Source organism: Equus quagga, chromosome 12 (genome assembly GCF_021613505.1).
Source record: "Equus quagga isolate Etosha38 chromosome 12, UCLA_HA_Equagga_1.0, whole genome shotgun sequence".
Taxonomy (NCBI): domain Eukaryota; kingdom Metazoa; phylum Chordata; class Mammalia; order Perissodactyla; family Equidae; genus Equus; species Equus quagga.
In genome coordinates, this window is record NC_060278.1 from 46068813 (window position 1) to 46093027 (window position 24215).

Sequence of the window (24215 nt, forward strand, 5' to 3'; positions counted from 1 at the left end):
ATCTGAAGGGAAACTAAGTCAAGACCATAAAAGCAAGTCAGTCCTTGGGGCTGAACCACACTGCCTAGTACCATGGATTTTGATAATTATCCAGTTGTTTCTTTTGATAAATATTCAGTTTTTCTTGCCATGGGAGGAATGAGTCTCCCCAACAAAACTTTGAGCTCTCTGGGGCCATATCTTCTGATTTCTTATTTGACTTCCCCTTTCAGTTCCACTCTGACCTGACACTAAAACACACATACTTGGGGAACACACTTCCAACACCCTTTTCCTTCTTCCTGGCTACCAATAATACATGTGGCCTGCACGATGATTTAAGTCCCTGCTTGTCTCAGCTGAGCACTTTAATTTAGGGGGTGTGACTATAAAGTAACGAGTCTAAAAAAAAAAAATAATGGGCCTGGTTTTTCTACAAATATACAGAGTTTATGGGTTATGCAAGAATATCTATTTCATTAATTTATTAACTAATTTTCTTTTTTTTCCCCACTTGGTTATTATCCAGAATTTGCTCTGAAGAAATAATAGAAAATGAGTATGTGTGTGTTTCTTTCTTCATAAATAGTTAGATAGATATCTTTAAAACAAATGTAGCAGAAATTCCAAATCCAAATAAATGAATGATGTTTCTCAAAAGAGTCCCTTCGTGACATTACACATTTATTTCCACAACATTCCTTGCACTGGAATCTTATTTTGAAATTTTTCTTAAATTCATTTGAAAACATTTCTTGGGCACCCTCTATGCACCAGACACTGTTCCAGGAATTTATCCCTAGAGGGGCAGATAAGACCATAACCAAGTTCAAGATGGAGTAGAGAATAAAGTATAGCAAATGATGAAGAGTCTGAGGAGAAACATATAGCAGAGAAGGGGGGTAGGAAGTGTTGGAAAGAGGAAACCTGAGGATTAGACAGAGTGGCCAAGAAGACCTCTCTGAGCAGATGACATCCTGGGAAAGACCTAAACGAATCAAGAGGGCAGAGCGAACCTTCTGGACAGTGGGAAAGACTGCTGTAGATGGAGGGAATAGCTACCAGAAGGCCTTGGGAGGGAGCAAGCGCGGAGCGTTTGAGGAACAGCCAAAAGGCCAGTATGGGGAGCCACGAGTGAGTGAAAGTCACAGCTAGGGGGGTGAGTAACAGCTCAGGGACAGCCTCATAATGCACAATAAGGACTTTGGCTCCTACGCAGAGTGACGTAAGACGCCGCTGCAGGGCTCTGAACAGGGCATTTTGATCTGACCAACGTCTTAGCAGGGATCACTCTAACCGCTATGTTGCAAACACCTCTAACGGGGCCAGGGCAGAAACAGTGAGACCAGCTCAGAGGCCATTGATTGTAAAGGCCCAAGCAAGAGACAAGAACCGCCTGGACAAGGATAGTAGTGGCCGAGATGTGAGAAAAAGATGGATTTTGGATCTATCTTTTTTTTTAATGGAGATAACTGATTTATAATATTTTATAAATTTCAGGTGTACATCATTATATTTCACTTTCTGTATAGACTACATCCAACTGAACAGAACTGAGAGCTCAGAAATAAACCTACACATCTACGGAAAGCTAATTTTCAACAAGGGAGCCAAGAACATACAATGGAGAAAGGAAAGTCTCTTCAATAAATGGTGCTGGGAAAACTGGACAGCCACATGCAAAAGAATGAAAGTAGACCACTATTTTACACCATACACAAAAATTAACTCAAAATGGATTTAAGACTTGAATATAAGAAGACCTGAAACCACAAAAGTCCTAGAAGAAAACATAGGCAGTACGCTCTTTCACATCTGTCTTAGCAGTATCTTTTTCAATGTCTCCCCAGGCAAGGGAAACAAAAGAGAAAATAAACAAATGAGACTACATCAAACTAAAAAGCTTCTGCACAGCAAAGGAAAACAACAACAAAACGAAAAGACAACCTACCAATTGGGAGAAGATATTTTCTGATCATATATCTGATCAGGGGTTAATATCCAAACATATAAAGAACTCATATATCTCAACAAGAAAAAAACAAGCAACCCAATTAAAAAATGGGCAGAGGATCTGAACAGAATTTTTCAGACTTATCTTTTAAAAACTGCCATCACATAGAAAATCAACTTAATTACTTTTCATCTTCCTCTTCCCAAGAACTTTGGCAGACTTCAAAAATCAACACTACCTTTTAAAAATTCAGATTTGTCCAAATTGAAGAAATTCGCAACTATATACTTATAGGTTCTATGCACAGCTCTAGAACAGAAGCTCCAAAAAATATTCCGGTCATTGCTGCTATCGGGAAATAAACATATATCCTCCTTTGGAACAATTTCCGCTCTGTGGAAGTTATAGAAAAGTTAGCATATAGTTACAATATGAGAAAAATGAAACTTTATTAAAGTCAATCCAGGAAGCATGGATCAAGCCTGTTTGTGTGGTGGTGAATCAGGGAGAGGTAGCAATGGGGCAAAGAATGAGGTAAAAAGACACCCTCACTGGGGTTAGTCACTCTATAATCATTCTTCCAGAAAAAGCGAGACACATCACAGTCCCCAGCCCGCCATGGCCACCCTTCGAGTTTTGATAAAGCAAACACACAGAGGCTAAAACCATAGCAGCTCCGCATCACTCTGCTCTGCTCCACTGATAAGAGGAAATGGGTCAGACGAGACCTCGTCCAACCAGAGGTGACTGACGTCATCACAGAGTAGTTTTATAATCACAAGCCAACTCTAGGGGAAATATAAACCATGTTCTAGATGACAAGCGAAACCTGATAATAATCCACTCCTTACGCATCCAACGTGCCAGACACTTTACATATGTGTTCTCCTCACAGTAACTCATTAGACAAGAACTGTTATCTCCATTTTATCATGAAAAACTGAGGCTCAGCAAGATGAGTGATTTGTGAGATCAGAAAGCTAATAAATAAAGAAGATGGAAGGTGAACCCAGGGCCAACTGGCTGCAAAGTTTCTCTTCTTTCCTGCTCTGAGCTGCTCATCAGCAACTGAATGAGACCACCGCAAGCAGAGTAAGTTGACACTATTACTTAAGGAGGCCCCAAAGCAAACTCCTGGGACGGCCTCTGAGAACCCAGACCCTAGCAACAGGAGCTAGGGTGAGTTTTCATTTTTTAAGAGATTTTGAGCAGATCTTAAATTTAAGAGACTGTTTCTTATAAAAATTCAAACTCAATCCTTTGGAAACTGTAACAATAATAATAGCAACCATCGAGTAGAGTAATATTGTGCTAGGAATTTCCATGCACCCTCTCTACGCCTCACAAAATCTTTGCCAAATAGGTATTTTTATCCCCATTCTCCTGATGCAGAAATTGTCTCAGTGATCTGACTTCTTCAGACTCCCCAAAGGGGAAAAGCCACACCTTGAACCCATACTGGCCCAACTCCAAACCCTGCGTTCCTCCTACTAGTCTCGTCAAGTGGTCAAGAGCAGGGCCTCGGAGGGTAGACTGCCTGGGTTCAAATCCTGGCTCTGCCTCTTGCTAGCTGCATGGCCTGCGCAAGTTCCTTAACTTCTCCGTGCCTCAGTTTCCTCATTGGTATAACAAAGATAATGAAAGTATCTACCTCATAGGGTTATTAGAAGGATTAAATGAATCTATCTAAAGCACTTCAAATGGTGCCCAGCACACAGTAAGCACCATCTGTGTGAGCAATAATTATCAACACTGTTACTGAGTCATGTTGCAAAAAGGAACCTAGAGTTCTTAGTTACTATTGCACGATTGTTAACATTCTTTGCCTACAGTGAGGAAGGACTACCGTTCACACTGCTTTTGGGGTCCCGTCTGCTCACAAAGTTAACAGACTCTGGAGAACGCCAGAGCCTGATGCAAATGATCACGATCCGATGTCCTTAGGAGGTAAGCACGTCATTCGATCAGTTTGAAAAAAACCTGAGATATTAATAGCCTTGTGCAAACAAAGTGTTTATTATACCTCACGGCTTTTTTCTAAAGTGGGTTACTATACTGTGCGTGTCTCCTTCGTGGCGCCAGAGTTAGGATCAGTATTAAGGGGATTGTATGCTGTAAAATTCTGTACAACAGGGGCACAGTATAACTTTTTTTTTCAGTAGCACTTTTTGCAAGTCTAATTTAATAGACAGTCAGTTTTTTTGGCTGACCTCTTTATTTTACACACCCTTGGGCAACATGAGAATTGAAAGCTGAACTCTGTGTGTGTGTGTGTGTGCGCGTGTGTACATGTGCACACAGGCACATGCAGGTTTTGGGGTTAGGAAAAGGGGCAATTTCATTAACCCTCTTAGTGCTGTGCTCCCCACAATGATGGGAACCTCACTCTTCACTCTGAGTATTACTGTCCCTTAAGAAGCAGGCCTCGGCCATCGACCTTGAATTTTCACTGTAGGCCTTATGGGTGTGCACAGTTGAAAATCTTTTGCAGAGCTCATATATGTATATAAAATGGCCATTAAAAGTGGCTGGTGATTCACTCCTCCCTACGAAAATCGTAGTTTACTTATTTTTCTCCATAAGCATCAATTCACCCTTTCATCCTAAAATCTAAAAAATCATTTAATATTTACTATACAGCTTGAAGCCAAAACTAAAAGGATATCACTGACTTAGGATTTAGCCACTGTTTTGCATATCCTTGCAACTGATCTCTGAGATTTCATCACCTTTGACAAACTGGTTGTTGTCTAAATGCAAATTCAATGAGGCGTTCAAACCCAAATATTAAAGAAAGAGGTCAGAGAAAGCAGGAGGACAGATTTTATTTTACTCTCCTTCATCAAAGTTCTGAGAGAGTATTCTCTAGAGGTGGGAGCTCCCTTGTCAAGGCAGAGGTGACTTCAACTGAAGCCAGAGGCTCTCTCTACAAAAATGAATAGTGCCATCGATCCTCTTAAGGCCACAATCAGGAAATCAAAGGTTCCTTTGAAATCCACTGAGCTTATTTCACCTCAGCACATTCATCCTCTACTGATCAACAGGGACCCATCGGCAGACTGTATTCTACCAAGCTACCTGGTACCAACATTTGTGGCCTCACACCAGCCCCAGGTAAGAATTTCACATCTTTCTCCTGATGCTTCATGATGTATGAACTGAGTGCATCACACTGCCTCTCAGTGAATTATTTTTGCATAATTTTCTTAGTGGTCTGAAGCTAATAAATTAATCTTAAAAGTAACCTGGCATCTGCTTTCTCAGGTAACTCAGTACTGGGCTCTTCCTTTTGGAGGAATCAAAGGCTTTAGAAGTCAAACTAAGAGATGACAAGGAAGGAAGGGAACTACGAGATGTTGATGGCCCATTCTCCTTCTGTCAGTTACATACGTTGTTTCATTTTACCCTCATAATAAACACCAAGTGAGTCAGAATTATTAAGAAAACGTAGGTCACGATGCCCACATCACTGAACACTACACCATGCTGTCTCATAAAAATTGTGAACACAGATGTCATCATCAAATCCCAGGATATTAGTGCACACACTGAAACACAAGGAAGGTAGTTCTAACATAAATAAAAGAAAACTTTGTGCATACTAATTAACCAAACTTGCTCCTATCTCAATCTGATGGATTCAGATATCCCTGCATAAATATTGTTGGGTTCAAAGGAATCTCTCTCTCTCTTTTGTTTTTTTTTTTGGTGAGGAAGATTGGCCCTGAGCTAATATCTGCTGCCAATCTTCCTGTTTTTTGCTTGAGGCAGATTGTCCCTTAGCTAACAGCCATGCCAATCTTCCTCTATTTTTCGTATGTGGGATGCCACCACAACATGGTTTGATGAGGGGTGTATTGGTCTGCATCTGGGGTCCAAACCCACGAACGCTGGGCTGCCAAAGCAGAGTACATGAACTTAACCACTACACCACCAGGCTGGCCTGAAAGAAATCTCTTGATTCTTGATTCAAGTAGATAGCCCTACCCCTTGGAATTATGTGCCTGCCCATGCAAGGAGTCCAATCAAGATGGCAGGCTGCCCCCAAAGTCTCACAACTCCCTTTCTGGAAGGAATGAATTCTGGGGCGTTTCTCTGGATTCTCCAGATTTCGCTCTAAGAGTACCTTGCATATATCTCTATGAGTAGAAAGATTGTTCTGTTGAGATGCCACTTACACGTCTGTTTCTCTACCAGACACTGAGCAGCTAGAAGGTGGAGGCTGAGTCTGATTTATATGTTTGGCTGGCACTAATTATGGTGCTGACACCAGGAGGTGCTCACTCAGAGTTTGCTGTCTTCTACTCTACACAGAGGGTTTAATGTAGTGGATTAAAAAGAGCTGCAACTTCTTTAACATTCCTCCCATCAAGAGATGGGGTCTACTTCCCTTCCCTTTGAATCTGGGCTAGCCTACAGCTGATTTGATCAATAGAATAAGGTGCAACTGATAGTCTGCCAGTTCTGGGCTTAGTCTTTAAGAGGAATGGCAGCCTCTGCCTTGGACACTTGGCCCCTGAGTGTTATGTAAGAAGCTTGACTACTCTTCTGGGAAGACCACAGGGAAACACCCTGAGACTCCCTGGAGTGGACAAGGAGCTCAATGAATCCAGCCTACTACTCATCCCACCCAAGCCCCAGGCAGATGAGCAGTCATCAAAGATCCTCCAGACCAGCCCAGTTGCCACCTGAATACCACCAAGTGACCCCAGTCAAAGCTACATGGAGTAGGAGAGCAACCCAGCCCTGCCCAAGTCTCTGATTCCCCAAATCATGACATGTAATAAAATGGTTATTTAAGGCCACAAAACTTTGGAGTAGGTTGTTATTCAGTGAATCAATCATCGAAACAGTTACAAAGGTACAAATCTTATTATCCTAGAGATGGTAAAGTTTCAAATGAGCAATAAGTATGAAAAGGGTGTGAGCTGGTAAGAGGAAGTCAGAAATATCTGAGAGCTCCAAGGTCCTCTGAGGTTAGCACATTCTAAACATAAGTATTCTTTGGTGGTCCTATGGGGCCGTGAGGTCATGGGTGCCCTTAATAAGTTATTAATTTCTCGGGCTTCATTTCCTCACTGTAAAATTGAGGATTTACCCCACTCCAAGACGGTGGGTGTCCTTGCTCATGTTGGTGATATTTAGTTTGAAGATGATTCTCCTTTCCTCTTTTCTCCCTCTGATAACTCTGAGCATGATTTTAATCATAAACACAAGAGCAACTCAATCAAAGAAAGATGTATTCAACTTTGCAAATAGGCTGAGAGCTACACTAAATATTGTAGGTTCAGAGGCACTTCCAGAGCCCTGGAGCTGGTCTGAGCAGATTCCATAAAATCTGCCTTTGGCATAAGCATTAAAAACATGGTGAGGGTCATTCCTATTTGGAAAAAGCTCAAGTTTCATCTCTTTTTCCTCCTTTTTCCTTTCATCTATCAGAGGGCGTTATCCCTCTCATATTTCCTCCAATATTGATGTACATTTGAAGTCATACTGTGATCACACCAGTATACACTATACAGAGTCTGTTAACATAACAAAAGTCAGAGATAGCAGGAGAGCAGTAAGGTTTTGTTTTACTACCATTCATCAAAGTTCTGACAGTCTATTCTGTAGAAAGGGGAGGGTAGCAAGAACTCTGAGTTCTCTTGCCAAGCTAAACGCGACTTCCACAGAAGCTCGGGTGTCCTGACTCTCCCAGGCAGGGAAAATCAACAGATGCACTGCCCTGGACAAGACAAACTTGAACTCACTCACAGAAATGCTACCTTAGGTCCTTATAGCCTGGTATTCTGACTCTAGAAAGAGTATCTATATACATTTTAAAGGACAAAATGACCCCAAAAGCCTCAGATGCCTTAAATCTGTGATTCTCAATGAAGAATGGAGAATGATCACATATGAATCATGAGGAGAACTTTTTCAAACCACATCTGTGCAGAGGCAGTATTTTTCCTCTCCAGAGAGAATCAGAATCTCCAGGAAGGGGACCATGGTCAGTGCTTGTCAAAGCTCCCCCAGGCCTTTCATACTTAAGGGAATGTCTACACTCACATGTGAGCTTGCATACACATACACACACTCCCTACTTAAAATCAATGGCCTGGGGAATCCTAATAAATCATCCATACAACCACCTAAACATCCTGAGAACTTAGTCATAGTCATCCTACCTCCTCCAGGGAGTTGAAAGTCAACTGTGTGCCAAGTAATACAGTAATCAAACGGCATCCAGAGCCACCCCTGATGGCCTAGCTGTTAAAGTTCAGTGTGTTCCTCTTCAGTGGCCCAGGTTTGGTTCCCGGGCGCAGAACCATAGCACTCATCTGTGAGTAGCCATGCTGTGGTGGCGGCTCACACAGAAGACTAGAAGGACTTACAACTAGAATATAAAATTATGTACTGGGGCTTTGGGGAGGGGAAAAAAAAAGAGAGAGAGGGAGATTGGCAACAGATGTTAGCTCAGAGCAAATCTTTCTGAGAAAAAATAAATAAATGAAAACAAATTAAAAATTTAAAAAAAGAAAAGGGCATCCAAAACTCCAGAGGCAGTGTTCTTCTGAAGAGCTGAGATTTCCAAATAGCTGAAGAGCTGCCCATTTAAGTACCAAGCCTTTTTTCTTTTCCCAGCAATTTTGCATATAAAACTTCTAAAATTCATTGCATGGGTTCAGCTTCCTAAATATAATTTAGCCTCGCCTTCACAATTCAAGGCTGTTGTCACAAGCATCAATTTCTGTACTGAGGCTAGAAGAGGGAGTTTATTACTGAAGACTACAAGGACCTACAAATGGCAGCTGAAGGCAAGTGGAAAGTTGGGGAACCACAAGTCAACATGGGACTCCAAATAAAGAGGCCACAAGCAGATGTCAGAAGGGTAGTAAGGAGAAAAAGAGTGACTTGACTATAAACAGGCTAAGATTTAGGAGAATGGTCCCTAATACGCATTGCATTCTGTGACTTGGTTTTCGGGGCTAGCACCACTGTGGTGCAGGGGCCAAAATCTCAAGTCTAACAGGCCATCTGCTGCTCTCAGACTGTCTTCCTCCAACCCTCCTCTTTCAATTCAGTGCTTCTAATTTCTTGTGGCCCTGGAGATAACCAAGCTAGTCAGAAGTGGATAAAGGGCCAAAGGCTGCCTTTCTGGTAAGTCAGCTGTGTGTGTGTGTTGTGTGTTCTGTTAGGGTGGTGAGGGATCTCTTTGACTTACTTCCTGGACCTTGGCTGGGTTTCAGGAGGTTAGATTGCTGCCTAGCTGAGCTCCAGATAGATAAGGAGTTGTTAGTCTTCCTTATTTTCCCTCTAAAACTACCTCCTTCCGGATTCCTGTGTTCAGTGACAGTGAACAAGCCCAAGCTCATTTTCTTCATACTTTAAGCTTCTATCTTGGGCAGTGTCTTTTCCAACGTGAGGACTCTAATCTGTGTAGATCTTGTTTCTCCTGTCATGGGGCAGCTGGCGCTGCAGTAACCTCGGAGAAGGGACACACCCACTAAGAACTCACTACGGTCCTCTAAATTACCAGCCTTCAGGAACACATCCTTCCCCCAGAAATGACACAGCCTCTGGGAGAAGGCAAGTCATCAGTAGTCCTGCTATCAGAGGCCACTCCTCAGAGCATAAGGTCAGGCCAAAGAACAACAGTGATGTGGTGGCTGACATTACAGGCAACAAAAACTAAGAGACTTTGCCTTCCGTGTGCTGAAGTCATAGAATTGAAACAGGGCCAAGAAGGACAATCAGTGATGCTGTCATCTGTACAGAGAGACAGGTAAGAGTGATTTAATTGAAAAAGAAGTAAAGAGGGGAGATGTAATCATGTTTTTGCTTTTGCTTTTTTAAAATCATCTTGCAATCTATCTGGTTACCTTCAATCCAACTTCTTTTTCAAAGAAACCAGTCTTTGCTTTCCCTCCAAGTAACACTCCACCCTCTGGACGGCCTAGTTTCTCTTATTTTTCTTCAATTCTGGCTGATACTGAGGCAAAGAGCAAGAGATTGATTGGCTATGAACAGCATGGTACATGATGAGGAAAGGGTGCTTGGGAGTGAGAGCTGGAGTGGTGTTCCAGCCCTGCCACCTCCTAGCTGTGTGACCCTGGCCAAGTGCCTTAATTTCTGTATGATTCAGCATCTTTCTCTGCAAAATGGAGAAAGAATACAGTAGTGGAAAGAATATTTCAAATCGGTGACAGTGGTCCAAAGGTATAAACTGCCAGTTGTACGGTGAATAAGCCCTAGGGATGTCATGTACGGCATCGTGACTATAGCTAACAACAGTGTATTGTAGATTTGAAAGCTGCTGGGAGAGTAGATCTTAAAAGTTCTCATCACAAGAAAAAAAACTGTAGGGGCCAGTCCAGTGCATAGTGCTTAAGTTTGTATGCTCCGCTTCAGCGGCCAGGGATTCACAGGGTTAGGATCCCGGGCGCAGACCTGCACACCACTCATCAAGATATGCCGTGGCAGCATCCCACAGAGAAGAACTAGAAGGACTTACAACTAGGATGGACAACTCTGTACTAGGGCTTTGGGGAGAAAAAAAAAAAAGAGGAAGATTGGCAACAGATGTTAGCTCAGGGCCAATCTTCCTCGCTAAAAAAAGCATATCTTTAAAAAAACAAGTGTAACTATGTGAGGTGATGGATGTTAATTAAACTTGTGGTAATCATTTCACAATATAAATATACATCAAATCTTTATATTGTACATCTTAAACTAATACAATGTTATGTGCCAATTATATCTCAATAAATATGAGGAAGAAAAGGATACCTCAGCATACAAACTTCACAATACAGCTGTGAGTATTAACTGAAATAATACTTAGGAAGTGCTGAACAGAAGGTCTCCACACAGGAAGCCAACTGTCTGACGCTCTCCTGGATGACGGAGAGCAATGGCCAGCCTGTCAGCCTCTGCACTGCCCTCAGGGTGCTCCCAAAACGCACTTTAAGATTTGAAGGTCCCTCAGGAGAGGTCATTGAGGACTCGTTTTAATAAGTAAGAATTATTTTTCACAAATACACATATAAACTAGTCTTTGCAAATTGTTTTAAAAACGTTAAACGTATTCTCTGAGCTCTCACATACAACAGTTATTTGTATAGTAATTCTCCATTTTCATAATAAGAGGTTCCTGTATACAGAGGTTAATTGATTTCTTTCCCTCCAGTAAGTCCACTCTTTAGTTGTATTGTCATACACACCTACTTAACACTGTGGCTCTTGGGGTCTGTTCTTAATCTTCTTTTGTCTCCCTCTACACACTCTCCCCAGGGGCCAACCTTCTCCTCAATCTCTCCTCACCTCCAGGCACTGAGCGCCATCCATCTGGTGCCCTCAACAGGCCCCTTCAATACTCTGTCTTTGCATAGGCTGCTCCTTCTGCCAAGAGTGACCATCCCTCATCCTGCTTTAACAGACACTTCTCAAGGCCCCATTCAAATGTCAACCCTTTAGGGAAATCTTTCCAGCTCTGCCCTCTATGCTTGCACACACTGTTCATACGACACTACAATGCATGTACAGGTCCGCCTCCCTCCCCACACTCAGGGCTTTTAGAGCAGTACTTGACTGTGCGTAAGAATCACTAGAGATCGCGTTCCACATAAGACGTTCAAAGACGCATGAAGATCCTGGAGATCTTGAAGGCGCATAAGAATCACCTGGAGATCGTCTGATGGAGACACCTGATGCGTCTGGGATGGGGCCTAAGATTCTGCATTTCTCACAGCTCTTAGGTGATGCTGATGCTACTGCCCTTAGACTCCACTTCAGTAACAGGCTTTTAAGAACATCTTTGAAATCTCAATAACTTGGGACTTCATCATCATCATCACCATTCACACGGCAGCCCAGCAACTGTACTTAGGATGATGAGAGAGATGTCAGTGCTGCCTGAAATAATGGAGGACAGAGGTGGACAGAGGATGTGGGTGTGTGTGTGAAGTAAGGGATGTGGCCTGGAGAGAGCAGGTAGACTCAGACAGGAAAAGAAGACAGGTTCGTGAAGAGGCGGGAGGTAGCAAATAGAGAAAGAAAAAACAGTGAAAGGGAGAGAAGACAATAGGAAGAAAGAAAAGGAGAAAAGGTGGGCCACAAGATGAGAAAAGCGAGGTCAGCTGACTTCTCTTCTTAGCATGGAATTGGGCCTACATCATCTGACTTTCCAGAATCGGGGGTGGATTTCAGGACTAAAGCCCTCCCGAGGGTGTGTACTCCAGCCATTGATGCCACTTAAGAAGTGTGCTCAGAGCTTCACAATTTCATTCTAAAGGTTCTTCCTTCCTTCCTGAGTGAGTGAGAAATGAGTGGTCATTGTAGGAGTAATAACAAATGAGGGCCTATATCATGATCATGAACATACAGAATGCTTTCTATCAGTTTAGGAAATCTAAGACAGTAGAAAGTCTTTTATCCTAAGATTTCAAACTGATTTCCTGTTAAAACAACCCAAACAAAAGTTACCTGATACAATTCAATCCGTTGTTCGGGCACTCTGGCTTTGGGGTTCTGTAAACGAAAGACTCTGAACTCTGCTTTCACCAAATTGGAAGCATTCTTCTCCATCGCTGAGACGTCAAATCGGACAATTCTGAAGTAGGGTCTGTAGAAAGTAGGCGGGATGGCATCTGTAAAAAGTTAGGGCAATCATTGAAAATGATAAAATCCATTGTTCTCTCAAAAAAGACCATGCAGCATGACATAGTCTCAAGAAACCATAAGGGAAATGTCTACAGAATGATTTCATTTCCAATGCCCAATTTAACACCATTATCAATTTAACCAGAAAAAGAAACAAACATGTGCATTTGGTTACAGAGGTAGCAGATTAAGAGAGATTAACAAACCACTTCCAACTCCATTTGAGGGCAAGCAGTTAACTCTATCCTTTGAAAAGTTGACAAGGGGGTGGAAAACTCTAGATGGTTATGAATTGGAACAAGCTCATGAGGATCGATGGCTGAAGAGAGCTGATGGGCTTGCACACACTTTAATCAGATGTGCCAAGAAAACAGCTCCTAATGGCAAGCAGTGTGCCCATGATTTTTTTTCCTTGAAACGTTGGCATCCAAATACTCTACTCTATCCAGGTTCATGTATTGCAGCTTTTTTGGCCTTGACATTTTGGATTTTCACACACATATGACCAAACACACCCTGTAATCAAGTTAGGGTGAGGGGATTTGAATAAAAAAAACTATAGCCACATACAAACTACACCAGGTCCAGTCTTAAGATTCTATTCAGGATAATGTCCGTTGGTAGAAGGAAATCCTGGCTAATGAAGAGAAAGAATCAGCCCAAATTCCTTCAGTTCTGAGCCATGTAAAATGCAGAGATGCAGACAGTACACAACAATTTCACGCTCACGGGTTGTTAGAGTTTATAATCTGCCATTGCCTTTCAATATGCAATTTATTCTACACCAAAACCAAAGCAGGTCCTAATTCTACCCCCGGGCTTCATATACAACCCCCATTTATTGAGCACCTACACCCGGCAGGCCACTTGTTACAGGTATATTTCTACAATTCTCTTCCACAGTCTCCTGCAAGCTTACTTTCATAATTCCAGAATGCTCCCTCCAACCCTGGTGGCACCATTACTTTCTACCCTCTCCTCAATTATGTAGCTTCATTACCACATAATCATTGTTTATGGCTCTTTGCAAATGTTTTTATTACTTCTGAATTATGTTTGTTTATTTTGTTTGCCCCCAGGAAATTTTAAGATTTTTGAGGGTGGAGACCATACTTGCCAGGTCTTTCTTTTTCCCCACATCCCTAGGACAGGGCTCTGCGCACATGGAGTTCACCAAATATCCACTGTTTGCATAGCTGGTCATCAATGGGAGTCTTGAAAGACTCAGGCATCTGGCTATTGGCAAGACTAACTTATTAAATAAATGAGCCATCTTGCCGATCTTAAAATAGAAATAAATACCTTTCATGATTTCTTGGGAAATCCACGCCCTGACGATTGCACTGAAAAAAAGGCTAGGAACACACCAAGATTTCCTCATCATCAGAGTTCTGCACTTTCATCCCCCATAAGGACGTTCCCCGGTCCCTTTTTCCACGTCCTGTGACTCTCTGAAAGCAGCTCATGGGGACACGGTGAATTCCAAGCCACGCTCTGCCCCATGACCGCTCATAAACCACCGTTATGAATTGAGGCCTTGTAGCTCGTGACCCAGAAGCCTCAGAAACAAACAAACAAACAAACAAAAAACCCCCAAAAATCTAAAGCATCCAGGGTTCAGAGAAAAGAAAGTATTTATGCAGATACGGTGATGGCCCGCTCCGTGGCTACTTGAAGGAGCTGGTGGACAGTTTTCAGGCGAGCCAACCTTCATACAAGCAGAAAGGTTTTTGGAGCCCCCTAGCACGGCAATTTAAAACCGTAGCTGCTGAGAAAAAAATCGATCTTTCTCTCCTCCGGAACATGCCCACCCCAGGTGACTGGACGGGCTGGTACTAGCCTGATCAGCTCAGCTGAAATCAGGCTGGATGCCCAGGCAGAGAAGCCTGGGCAAAGCTGGGGCCAGACTCGCTGGCTCTGAACCCTCTAGTTTGGCCAGAACCTTCCACAGGCCTAGTGGCTGCATTCATCTTTGCATGGCCTCCCCCTCAGACAGCAGAAGCTTCAAACACGCTTTGAAAGAGCATCCTGAGAGGGCAAAGCTAATTCAGTGTGTTTCCTGTCATTAGGAAGAGTAAACATCTCGTTGATTTTCCCCCTTCCCCTCCAGTGGAACCGCCATAGGCCTGTTCTACATCCACAAACACCCATCTTTCACACCCACCCGCCCCAATCTTATCGTTCCATCAAGTTTGTAAATAAGTGCTCTTGAGATTTATTTTTATTCTCTTTTGTGTTTATTAAACTTAGAACAATTTTTTTCCCTTTCTGGTCTTCTGCCCATACACACTCTTTCTTTTTATGGCCGCTTCGGACCACGAGGTCAATTTTGTTTCCACTTCTTCTAAGGAAATCGTCCAATGATCCTGTCCTAGGCTTTCGAGCTTTGAAGGGGCGCTTGCAAATATTTACAGGAGTAGCTCGATAGTTAAGTGCAGTTCTGCTCTGCTCCCTATACGTTGGCAAACAGCCCTCCTCCCCTCTGGCCATTATAACCATTTCAGCTGTTTATATTTCAACTGTCTGATAACACAAATCCACATTTTTGGTTCTTGTTTTATAAGTAGAAGCAGTTAATGCATGAGCAGCCCCCATCAGCAGCTCTGCTTTGGTCTTCTAACCGCAGTGAAGTGGCCAGGCCAGGAGGAACAGCAGCCTTCCCCAACCCCCTGCTCCAGCCCACAGCAGCGGGAGCTTGCTCCATAAAGACCATTGACCAAGAACTGACTACAACTTCCAAGGGTTGGTCCCAGCTGTCCTCTGCTGTCATCTGCTATGGGTCACCAGCCCCCTGCCTGGCTGAGGAACTTGAGCAACTTGCCAAATGTTTCTGCATTTGGGAAAAAAAAAATCACAGCAAATTGCTCTGGCCTAGTCTGTGATCCTGCCCTTACCTCATAAAAGCTTTTGGATGAACCATGTAGGAAGATCTGAGAGTGGCCCATCTATACCCAGCTGGACACGGCGGGCTGGCGCCCTGGGCTCAGGGTACCAGGGAGCCAGGGTAGGTCTTTAATGGCTTGTGTAGTACTGATCCACCCACTTAGCTTTGGAGGGATGGAGCTTTTTCCTCTGCCCTCTCCAAGAACCCGTTTTCCCCTTTGGAATGGGAGTTCTCTCTAAAGTCCTCTGTAATTCCAACCCCAGTTCCTATCCCATCGCCAGGTGGTCAGGTTCTTGTGCTTGACCTTTGCCAACTTACCCACACTCACACCCTGGCTGGCTCCTTCCTCTCCATTTCTGACCCAGTTTTTTCGGTTCAACCCGATCGATTTTCCCTGAACCCTTTGGACATCTGACTACCAGGCCGGTTCTGCTCCTCCTCCCATGCTCTCTCATGTGCCTTCCTCTCAGGCAAAATGCTGCACACAGGAGATTCCAGAACATCAAGTGAGTGCTATTCCTCTCACTTCAACCGTGGCCACATGTCCCTGCTGAATCAAACTTTGGGGAATGGACAGATGGAAAAAAATGAGGAAATCTAACTAGTTTTTAATTTACCAAGTAACAGTGTACAGAAAGCCTAGTTACAGCACTTACTCACAAGCTATTTTATTAGCATTATATGTTGACTTGGTATCTGTTCCAAATAATTTATTAGCTCATTGCCTATTGTCTTCTCCCTCTGTAAATACCTTGAGCTCAGGAATCTTTACTTACAGTTGTGTAGTTCTCCGCAGCCCAGGGCTGGCTTCACGGGCCTGTGACCAGTGCAGATGCACAGGGTCCCCATGCTCAGATAAGCCTTACACTTGAGTTTCATGCTCTACCGTCACCATTTTGAAATCCTTAATCATTTCATTTTTGAATGTAGGCTCTGTAAGTGAAGTCTGATGAGACAATGGAGCATGCCCAGGGGGCGTGGAGATTTGGGGCATGTGCTGTCCTATTTCCATGAGCTATTGGCCTCCCTAGGATTGGTTCTCACGCCCTACCCCTTGCCCTCTGGTGCCCCCAGCCTCACCTGGCAGAGTCAGATCAGACACACACACCTGAACCATCTCAGAGCAGGGCATAGCTGTTCCCACCTGCAGCTGGCAGTGCCACAGTGCATTCAGAGGGCAACTCAGTAGGAGCATGCCTCTCACCCACTCTTGATCCAGGTACCAGGCACATCCTAGTGCAGAGGGTGCAATCCTATGGGTTGGAGTGACGGTCCTATGGGAAGAGAGATGCCAGGTTCAACATGACATCAGTCCAGTCGCTGGTGGCAGGGGGAACCCAGGACCTAGTGGACTGCACACTTCAAGTTATAGGGCAGGGCCCTAGATGTCTGTGAGAGTCTGCTCCTACTCTGGGAGTATCCCCATACCCAGAGGAACGCGACATCAAAGAGCACATCAAAAACAGCATGACAGGTCGAGAGAGAGACAGAAACCACGGAACAAAGGGAAAAGCTTTATATTTTAGAATCTTCAACAGTACATTTTTCTTGCTTTTTGAACAAGAAGCCCCACATTTTCATTTTGGAAAAGGGTCCCACAAATTCTGTAGTTAGCAGTCACATACAGCTATAGGATTTTAAGGCTATCTGAATTTTAATCCCAAATCAACCAGTCCTAGCTATGTGGCAAGAGGAACATTATTATGGTCTTCTGAGGTTGTTTCTTCATCTATACAATGAGGTTAATAATTTCCTACCTCATATGTATTGAATTGTGTTGTCAGGACTACATACGCAAGCAGACGGAAAGCTCGAGCACTGGGTCCAGCACAAATTTCCCCTGAGAAAGGTCCCTTCCTTGTCTCCCTTCCCATCCTGCAACAATGCTGCCAAGTGGTCCTTGGACCCTCCTCGAGTGTCCCCAGGGAGAGAGAACTCTCTTATTGCCTAACTTAATTAGAAGAGGAGAGGAAAAGGTGCAGGAACAGCTAAGTGTACTGGGGCAGTTTAGAAAGGACTCTATATACTTGGATTCCTCCCCCTGCAGAGAGGAATTACAGTCACCAACGTTCTCACAGACTCCCCACCACCATCCTGTAATATTACACCTGTTTTACTAAATTCTGGCCACCAGAAAGGGCGATAAGAGAATCCTATCTTCCCACCAAATATCTCTGCATCAAGCAATTCCACCTTCCGCTACGATGCTCCTAGTAGGACAACTTAAAAAAAACGAAAACGAAGGAAAGGTCTTATAACACCACCAATATGAGAGGAGCCCTAACAGAGAGTGTGGACTTGGAGCCTGGAAGAAATCCTGCGAGGATGTCCAGAGCTCAGCCTTTAGGAAGGCAATGCGCCGACCATCTACTTGTTGTTTATTCCCTCCCAGGTTGCTTACACCGCAAAACTGGCAGAAAAAATGGTGCAGGACCGACACTGGAATTTTGGGTCAAGGATCTCCGGGTATTTGTTGTCTTTGCTAAAGCAGTGGTTCTCAAGGTGTGGTCCTAGACCCACAACATCTGCCTCACCTGGGAACCTGTGACAGCCACGAACTAGCCAGTGGAAGCTGATGCCCCATTGAAGGATGAGAACCACTGTGCTAAAAGGTACTAGTTGACTCCTAGCTGGTGAGACTAGCGCTATTTAACAGAACAAGCAGATTAGCAGAAGCCAGGGAATAAGAAGAAAGAGACCTTAGCTTCTAACAGCAGTTTTCTTGGAGGCAGCACTGACCAGAACCACCAAGGGAAACCGGGCTCTGGTCTCAGTGTTCTTGAGGGATTTCCAGGATAAGCCAGGTCAGCAGTTGAAAGTGAAAGGCAGAAGGTGTGGGTAGGAAAGGGCTGGTTAGAGGCCAGGGGGTTGTGTTTGTCTTCCTGCCTGAGGCACTCACCCTGTACCTGAACTTTGAGTCCAAGCTAGTCTCCCTTCTAGGGGAAAAGTTGCAAGAGGCTCACAGGGCAGTCCAGACTCCCATAGATGAGCACGGATGTATGGATCCTATACAGCAGGGTTTCTCAAAGGGTGGGCATGGGGTAGGGCCCCATGGTCTGCATTTTAACAAACTCTCCTTGGGTGAGTCTTATGTGCCCCAAGTTTTAGAACCACTGACATAAACCGTGGAAGAAAAGAAATCCGCAAGGATGGAAAGACAAAGAGCATCTATGATAGACTTTTTAATTAATTAATTAATTAATTTTTATTTATTTATTTATTTATTGGTGATGACAATCAGCCCTGAGCTAATATCTGTTGCCAATCTTCCTCTTTTTTTGCTGAGGAAAATCAGACCTGAGCTAGCATCTGTGCCCATCTTCCTCCACTTTGTATATGGGATGCCACCAGAGCACAGTTGATAAGTGGTGCATAGGTCCACGCCCAGGATCCAAAGCCACAACCCTGGGTTGCCCAAGCAGAGCACGTGAAATTAACCACTATGCCACCAGGCCGGCCCCAGACTTTTCCATTTTTTGAAAGCACTCGTCACCTTATAACATACTATACAACTGACTTATTTACTTAGTCTACTGTTTATTATTATCTGTCTTTTACTGCTAGAATGTCAACTCCATAAAGGGATCTATGTCTGTCTTGTTCAATAAAGTATCCAAAGGATCTAGGAAAGGACACAAACATAGTAGCAGCTCAATAAATATTTTTGAATAATTAATAAAAAAAAGAGAAGCATCTAAACTTTTGATCAGGCATTACACACAGAAAAAAGTGTAAGATGAAGAAATCGCAGCAACATGAGAGCTCTGAGGCTCTTACAATGGAAAAATAAAATTCCTCTGTGATTTGCACTAATTATCTACCTTGATTGTACATTTCAAACTCACAAACTTTGAAAATACTGATGCCTGGGAACCAGCCCCTGCAAGTCGGTTTAACTGGACTGAGGTGGACTTTCCTAAGCTCCTCAGATGATTCTCATGCACAGGCAGGACGGAGAACCCCTCACGGAAAGAAAGCTTGAAGAAGAGACAACTTAGAGGCATCAAACCCCTTAAGAGATTCCAAATATTTCAGGGGCTTGCATAAGGAAAGTCCTTACTTTCCATAGAGTCAGGGAGTCATATTTTGGCTCAATATATAAAGAATTTTCCAATAATTTAGAAGAGTTAAAAAAAAAGAAGGAATGCACTGTCCTTCAAGGTGGGGGTTGGGAGTTGTCACCTCATTGCAAGAATTCATGTAGTTGGGAGATGCACCTTGTCCCAAAAGATGCAGCGGGGTGTCCTGAATCTGGTGGCGGGTTGAGTTAGATGGCCACTCACATCACTTGCAGCTCTGCCATTACATCAATGTCATTTTGATGCTCTCCACGGATGGAGCCTCCCAAAATTGCTTTTCTCCCCTAAATCCTAGGTTAGATGATTGTCACTCACCAGCCACATCAGAATCACCTGGGGGACTTACTAATATTCTTATTAACCGGCTCCATTCCACACCTACTGGGCGACTTCCCAGGAGATTCTGTTTTACACTCAGGTTTACTCACTTCTGCCCTAGACTAGGGTGTAACCACAATAACCTTGGCTAGGCTTCCCTTCCCACTACTCAGAGTCATGAACTAGCTAGGGATGATATAAAATATGTCCATCCCACCATGCCCACCCCAAAAAGAACAGCCTGGTCTCACTGTAGACTCAGAATTCTACTTCATGACCCCTCCCGTTTTATAAGCACTTTCTATACTTCCTTTCTGCAAAAGTGTTTTTTATCCTCCTTTCAAAGATCAAGAAGTTAAGAGCAAAGGAAGTGAAATAGTTTTTAGCTAAGGTCAAGGTGAGGCTGGCCCAGCAATCAAAAGCTCTGGCTTATCTCTAATGTCCTGCCTTCTGCAGGAGCCCCCAGAATCAGAGGCATTAACACCACTCCAGACAGAAGAACCAACATCTACCCTGGAGCATTGTTGCAAAAATGGGCACAAAGAAGTGGCCGTTCCTCAACTGGAGATCTGCTTGACCTTGCAATAAAGCTCAAGAACGTTAACACAAGGCCCAGTATCTTCACTGATGCTCCTTAAAAGAACAGACCTGATTTGGAAATCTGGGGGGTTGCTCAGTGTGAAACTTCCCCCATAAGAGGCATCTTGCTAATACCAATATTGCCCAGGATCCTTTGGACCCCCTTCTGACATACCTAGTGCCCCCAACTCCAGTGGCATCCACTGGCTCTTATCCGCAAGCTCCTCGAATGAACAGAACAAACTCTTCATCCCCCTTCCAAAAATGACTGCACATTTCCTGTAGCTCTATAGTAACTGGCGTGAACTTTTGACAGGCTTAATGAGAGCAGTGGTCCCTCATTCTTGACATCCCCAGCTTTAAGGGAAGTAGTTTGGGGTTCATTAGACATCCCTCAGTGTGCAGCAAGACAAGTAACCCACCAAATGGTTGGAGGGCAGTCAACTAGCTTCTATTTGTGTGTGCGCAGATACCGCCAGCAAGAAACCAAGACAATTGTGTTTTGGGGTTTTCTGAAATTTGTCTTGGCACACTGGATATGGATTTTATTTCACTACCACATCCCAAACACTGCTGACATTCAAGTCACAGCAATTTAACACAAAATGACTGAGGAATAAACAGCGCATCAGCAGTGGGTTCTGATTTTCTCTCCGGCCATCCCTTCTATTAAATGTAACCCAGCACCAGAGCATCTGCAATTTTAAGTGGGAGTCTCCAAGAGGGGGATGGTGTCAAACTTGACATGCTGTTGGCAAGTGTGAGTCTAATTGTGTCAGCATCAGCTTATGTGACTTGGCCTTCGTCTAACTGCTATTTGAGACTGTGCATACTGTCAGCATGAGTGTTTGGGCCTCTTCTTACACAGGGCAAAAAAAAGTAAAATAACAGTGGTGCTGGCCCAAGGTGGTTGGTTTTCTTGAACTGTGACACACGAGATTTCTAGTTTCTACTCCAAAGTTTCCATCACGCTCATAAAACCCCACCTACAGGGAGATACCTATTTCATTTCAATTCCGCTACGTTTCTCACCATGCTCTGGACTGTGCAGGAGAATTGTGTAGGGTGTACTGGATTTTAGCAGTAAAATCTTTGTTTGCAGAAAGAGGCAGGCCGACTATTGCTGCTAAGAGGCCAATGGCTAACCTAGAGGAGGGTCAGAGACAACAAGCATGGAGGAGAGCGCCTGGACCCACTTTCATGGGCAAGTGGACAACGAATGTGACATATCCCTTTGAACAGTCTCACAGTGGCAGGCTATCTTCATGGTTGGAACAGACAATTGAAGCTCTCTTCTCTGCCATCATCTCATTCTTTAAAGCACATAAAACTCTCTTGATTTTTTTTTCTTTTTCTTTCTCCCTTCTTATCCTCTCTCCTTTTTCTCCATTTTCTTTCTCTCCTCTTTTTCTTTTTTCACTTCAGTCTGTGCTTTTTTTCTCTATAATATCCAGGGGGCAAAGTAGTTATGATTTTGGTCCACTAATGATGTTTAAAGAGGTCAATGATCCCACGACACTGATATCCATACAATTATTCTAGAATTCAGCAATGGCTCCCAACAAGGTCAACAGAAAGAAGGCAATATGCATTGATTCCATTAACGAATTAAACTTGGAAATTTAGGATCTCATCCTTAATCTCTTAACAGATTGGAAGCACACTTTATTTTTAGTGTCTCTTTACAGATTGAGAAACTGAGGAGTAAAATCTTTCCAGGATTACACCAAACATTGCCAAAATAAGGATTAAAATGCACAACCTTGGACATTCTTGCTCATCCCTGCAAAGAGAGCACTCTTATCCCAGAACAAACAAACCTCAGCATTCTCCTTTCCAGAAACTACTGCATTTGCCCTGCAGCTCTGTAATGATTGGGGTGGACTTCTGACATGCTTAATGGGTGGAGTGGCTCCTTACTAGCTTGAAAATCTTTCTCTAATCTTTCTAAAATTATAGCAGTGATGCATACAACGACCAATGCGTGTCTTGTATTGCGAGCTTTTCTCTATAGTTTTTGTAAGCTTCTTGCTTGTGGCCTAATTTCTTTGCAAGGCAATCGCCTAATTACTTGAAGGCACTGTGCTGAGTTATTGCTCTGCCATAAAGCTAAGCTAATAAGCAGCAGGGCACACCCTGCTGGGATTGCAAGCTACTTACCAACTTAACCAAGTGGCATGGGCTATTATTACTAACGTTATTAAATTCATGACTTGAGAGTGAGTAGATATGAAAAGGAATACATGGTCTGGATTATCCAGTTTGAGAGAAGGAATGCACATACAGTCAATGAAACTCTTCATTGCACTTAGAAATGAGATCCCAGACAGGGATTGCCTGGTACCTATTAGGTGCTCTCTCAGTGTTATTCGTATTTAATTCCTTTTACTGAAGTTCTCTCTGCAACAAGACAAGACAGGACAGTCTCTCCCAGAAGTCTCTCAGTGACAGGGAACTCAGAGCTTAAGTAGATGGCCCACTCCACTCCCTGACAGTTCCAACTGGACAAGAGTTTGTCCCTATCTTGGACTCAGATCTGCTTATCTATCCAATGGGTCCAGTTAGGCCACACAAGATGATTTGTTCCCTTTCCACTTGACCCTACTTAGAAAAATTTGAGCCAGTTCTCATGTCCCCCACCCCCAGCTCTTCTCTTTTCTAAGCAAACATTCCTAGTTCCTTTCATTATTTTTCATGAAAGCAATTTAGATTTTGTGGATGTTCTCCTCTTTGCTCCAATCTCAAAATCGGACTCTTCGATCTGAACATAATTCCCAAGGTGCAGTAGAATAGAACTGTAACTTTCCTTATTGTGGAATTTACACTTTTATTAATATATCCCAACAGGGAATTGTTCTCCCTCTCTTTTTTAACTTTTGCAATCATATCATATTTTCCATGTGTTTTGAATGCATAATAAATTACAAGTCTTCGGTCTTTTCCACACAAACTGTTTTAAAGATATTATTATCCAATGTTTTATAGCCTGAGGCTTTTTTTGTATAAATTTTATAATATATCCTTATCCAATGTGTACATATTTGACTTAATTCCTCATTTCAAATATGCTGAGATGGATTTGAATTCCAATTTGGTAAACTTGTGCATTCATTTATAAATGATATTGCAGAGGACAAAGTCAGAAAGATCCCTAGTGTCTATTTCATTCAATGCCTTAGATTTACAGATCATGAACAAAGTTTCTATGATTTGTTTAGGTGAATACAGACCTGAATCCATACTAGAACTTCTTCCTTCTGAGGTGCCTTCACTACACCAGGCACCACCACTGTGCTGCTGGTCTCCAGGGGGGCACAGCCAAGACTACAGGAAGGGGGCCCCTGGAGCTGGACACTCACACACTACTGCCACAATGAGGTTTCTGTTTGCCCAGTGGCACATCTTCTTCAAGGTGGGCCAGCACGCTACTGTTTCCTATTGAGAATCACCAAGAAAAATGGCCAAAGGGACAGGGCTGAGGAAGATTCCAGAACCCACCTCACCTCACCTCAGAATGCTCAATCTCTATTAATCAACACTCTGAGGGTTAGTTTCCAAATATGCTTCCTTTAAGAGCTGAATGGAAGGTCTAATTTTTCTTCGTGGTGAACACTAGCCCCGAATCTTGAATATAAAGATGGTAGAGAGTAAGAACTGCTTGGAAGGAATTTTTAGTTATCAGATATCCTTATGAGCACTTCAGTAGATGGCCATTCAGTACCTCACAAAGAATATTCGAGTTTCAAAGGATGGTGCTTTCTTAGGGTTGGTAGAT

The 24215-nt window shown here is 43.3% G+C and overlaps 1 protein-coding gene across 3 annotated transcripts in view; it reads right to left on the reverse strand.

Annotated features, from left to right (window-relative positions):
• TGFB2 (transforming growth factor beta 2) overlaps nucleotides 1–24215 on the reverse strand; it is an 83037-nt gene that overhangs the window by 18428 nt on the left and 40394 nt on the right. For all 3 annotated transcript variants that reach the window (XM_046679602.1, XM_046679603.1, XM_046679604.1), the window contains one exon: nucleotides 12404–12567. In XM_046679602.1, the coding sequence (XP_046535558.1) occupies nucleotides 12404–12567 (164 nt within the window). The remainder of the gene's footprint in view (nucleotides 1–12403; nucleotides 12568–24215) is intronic.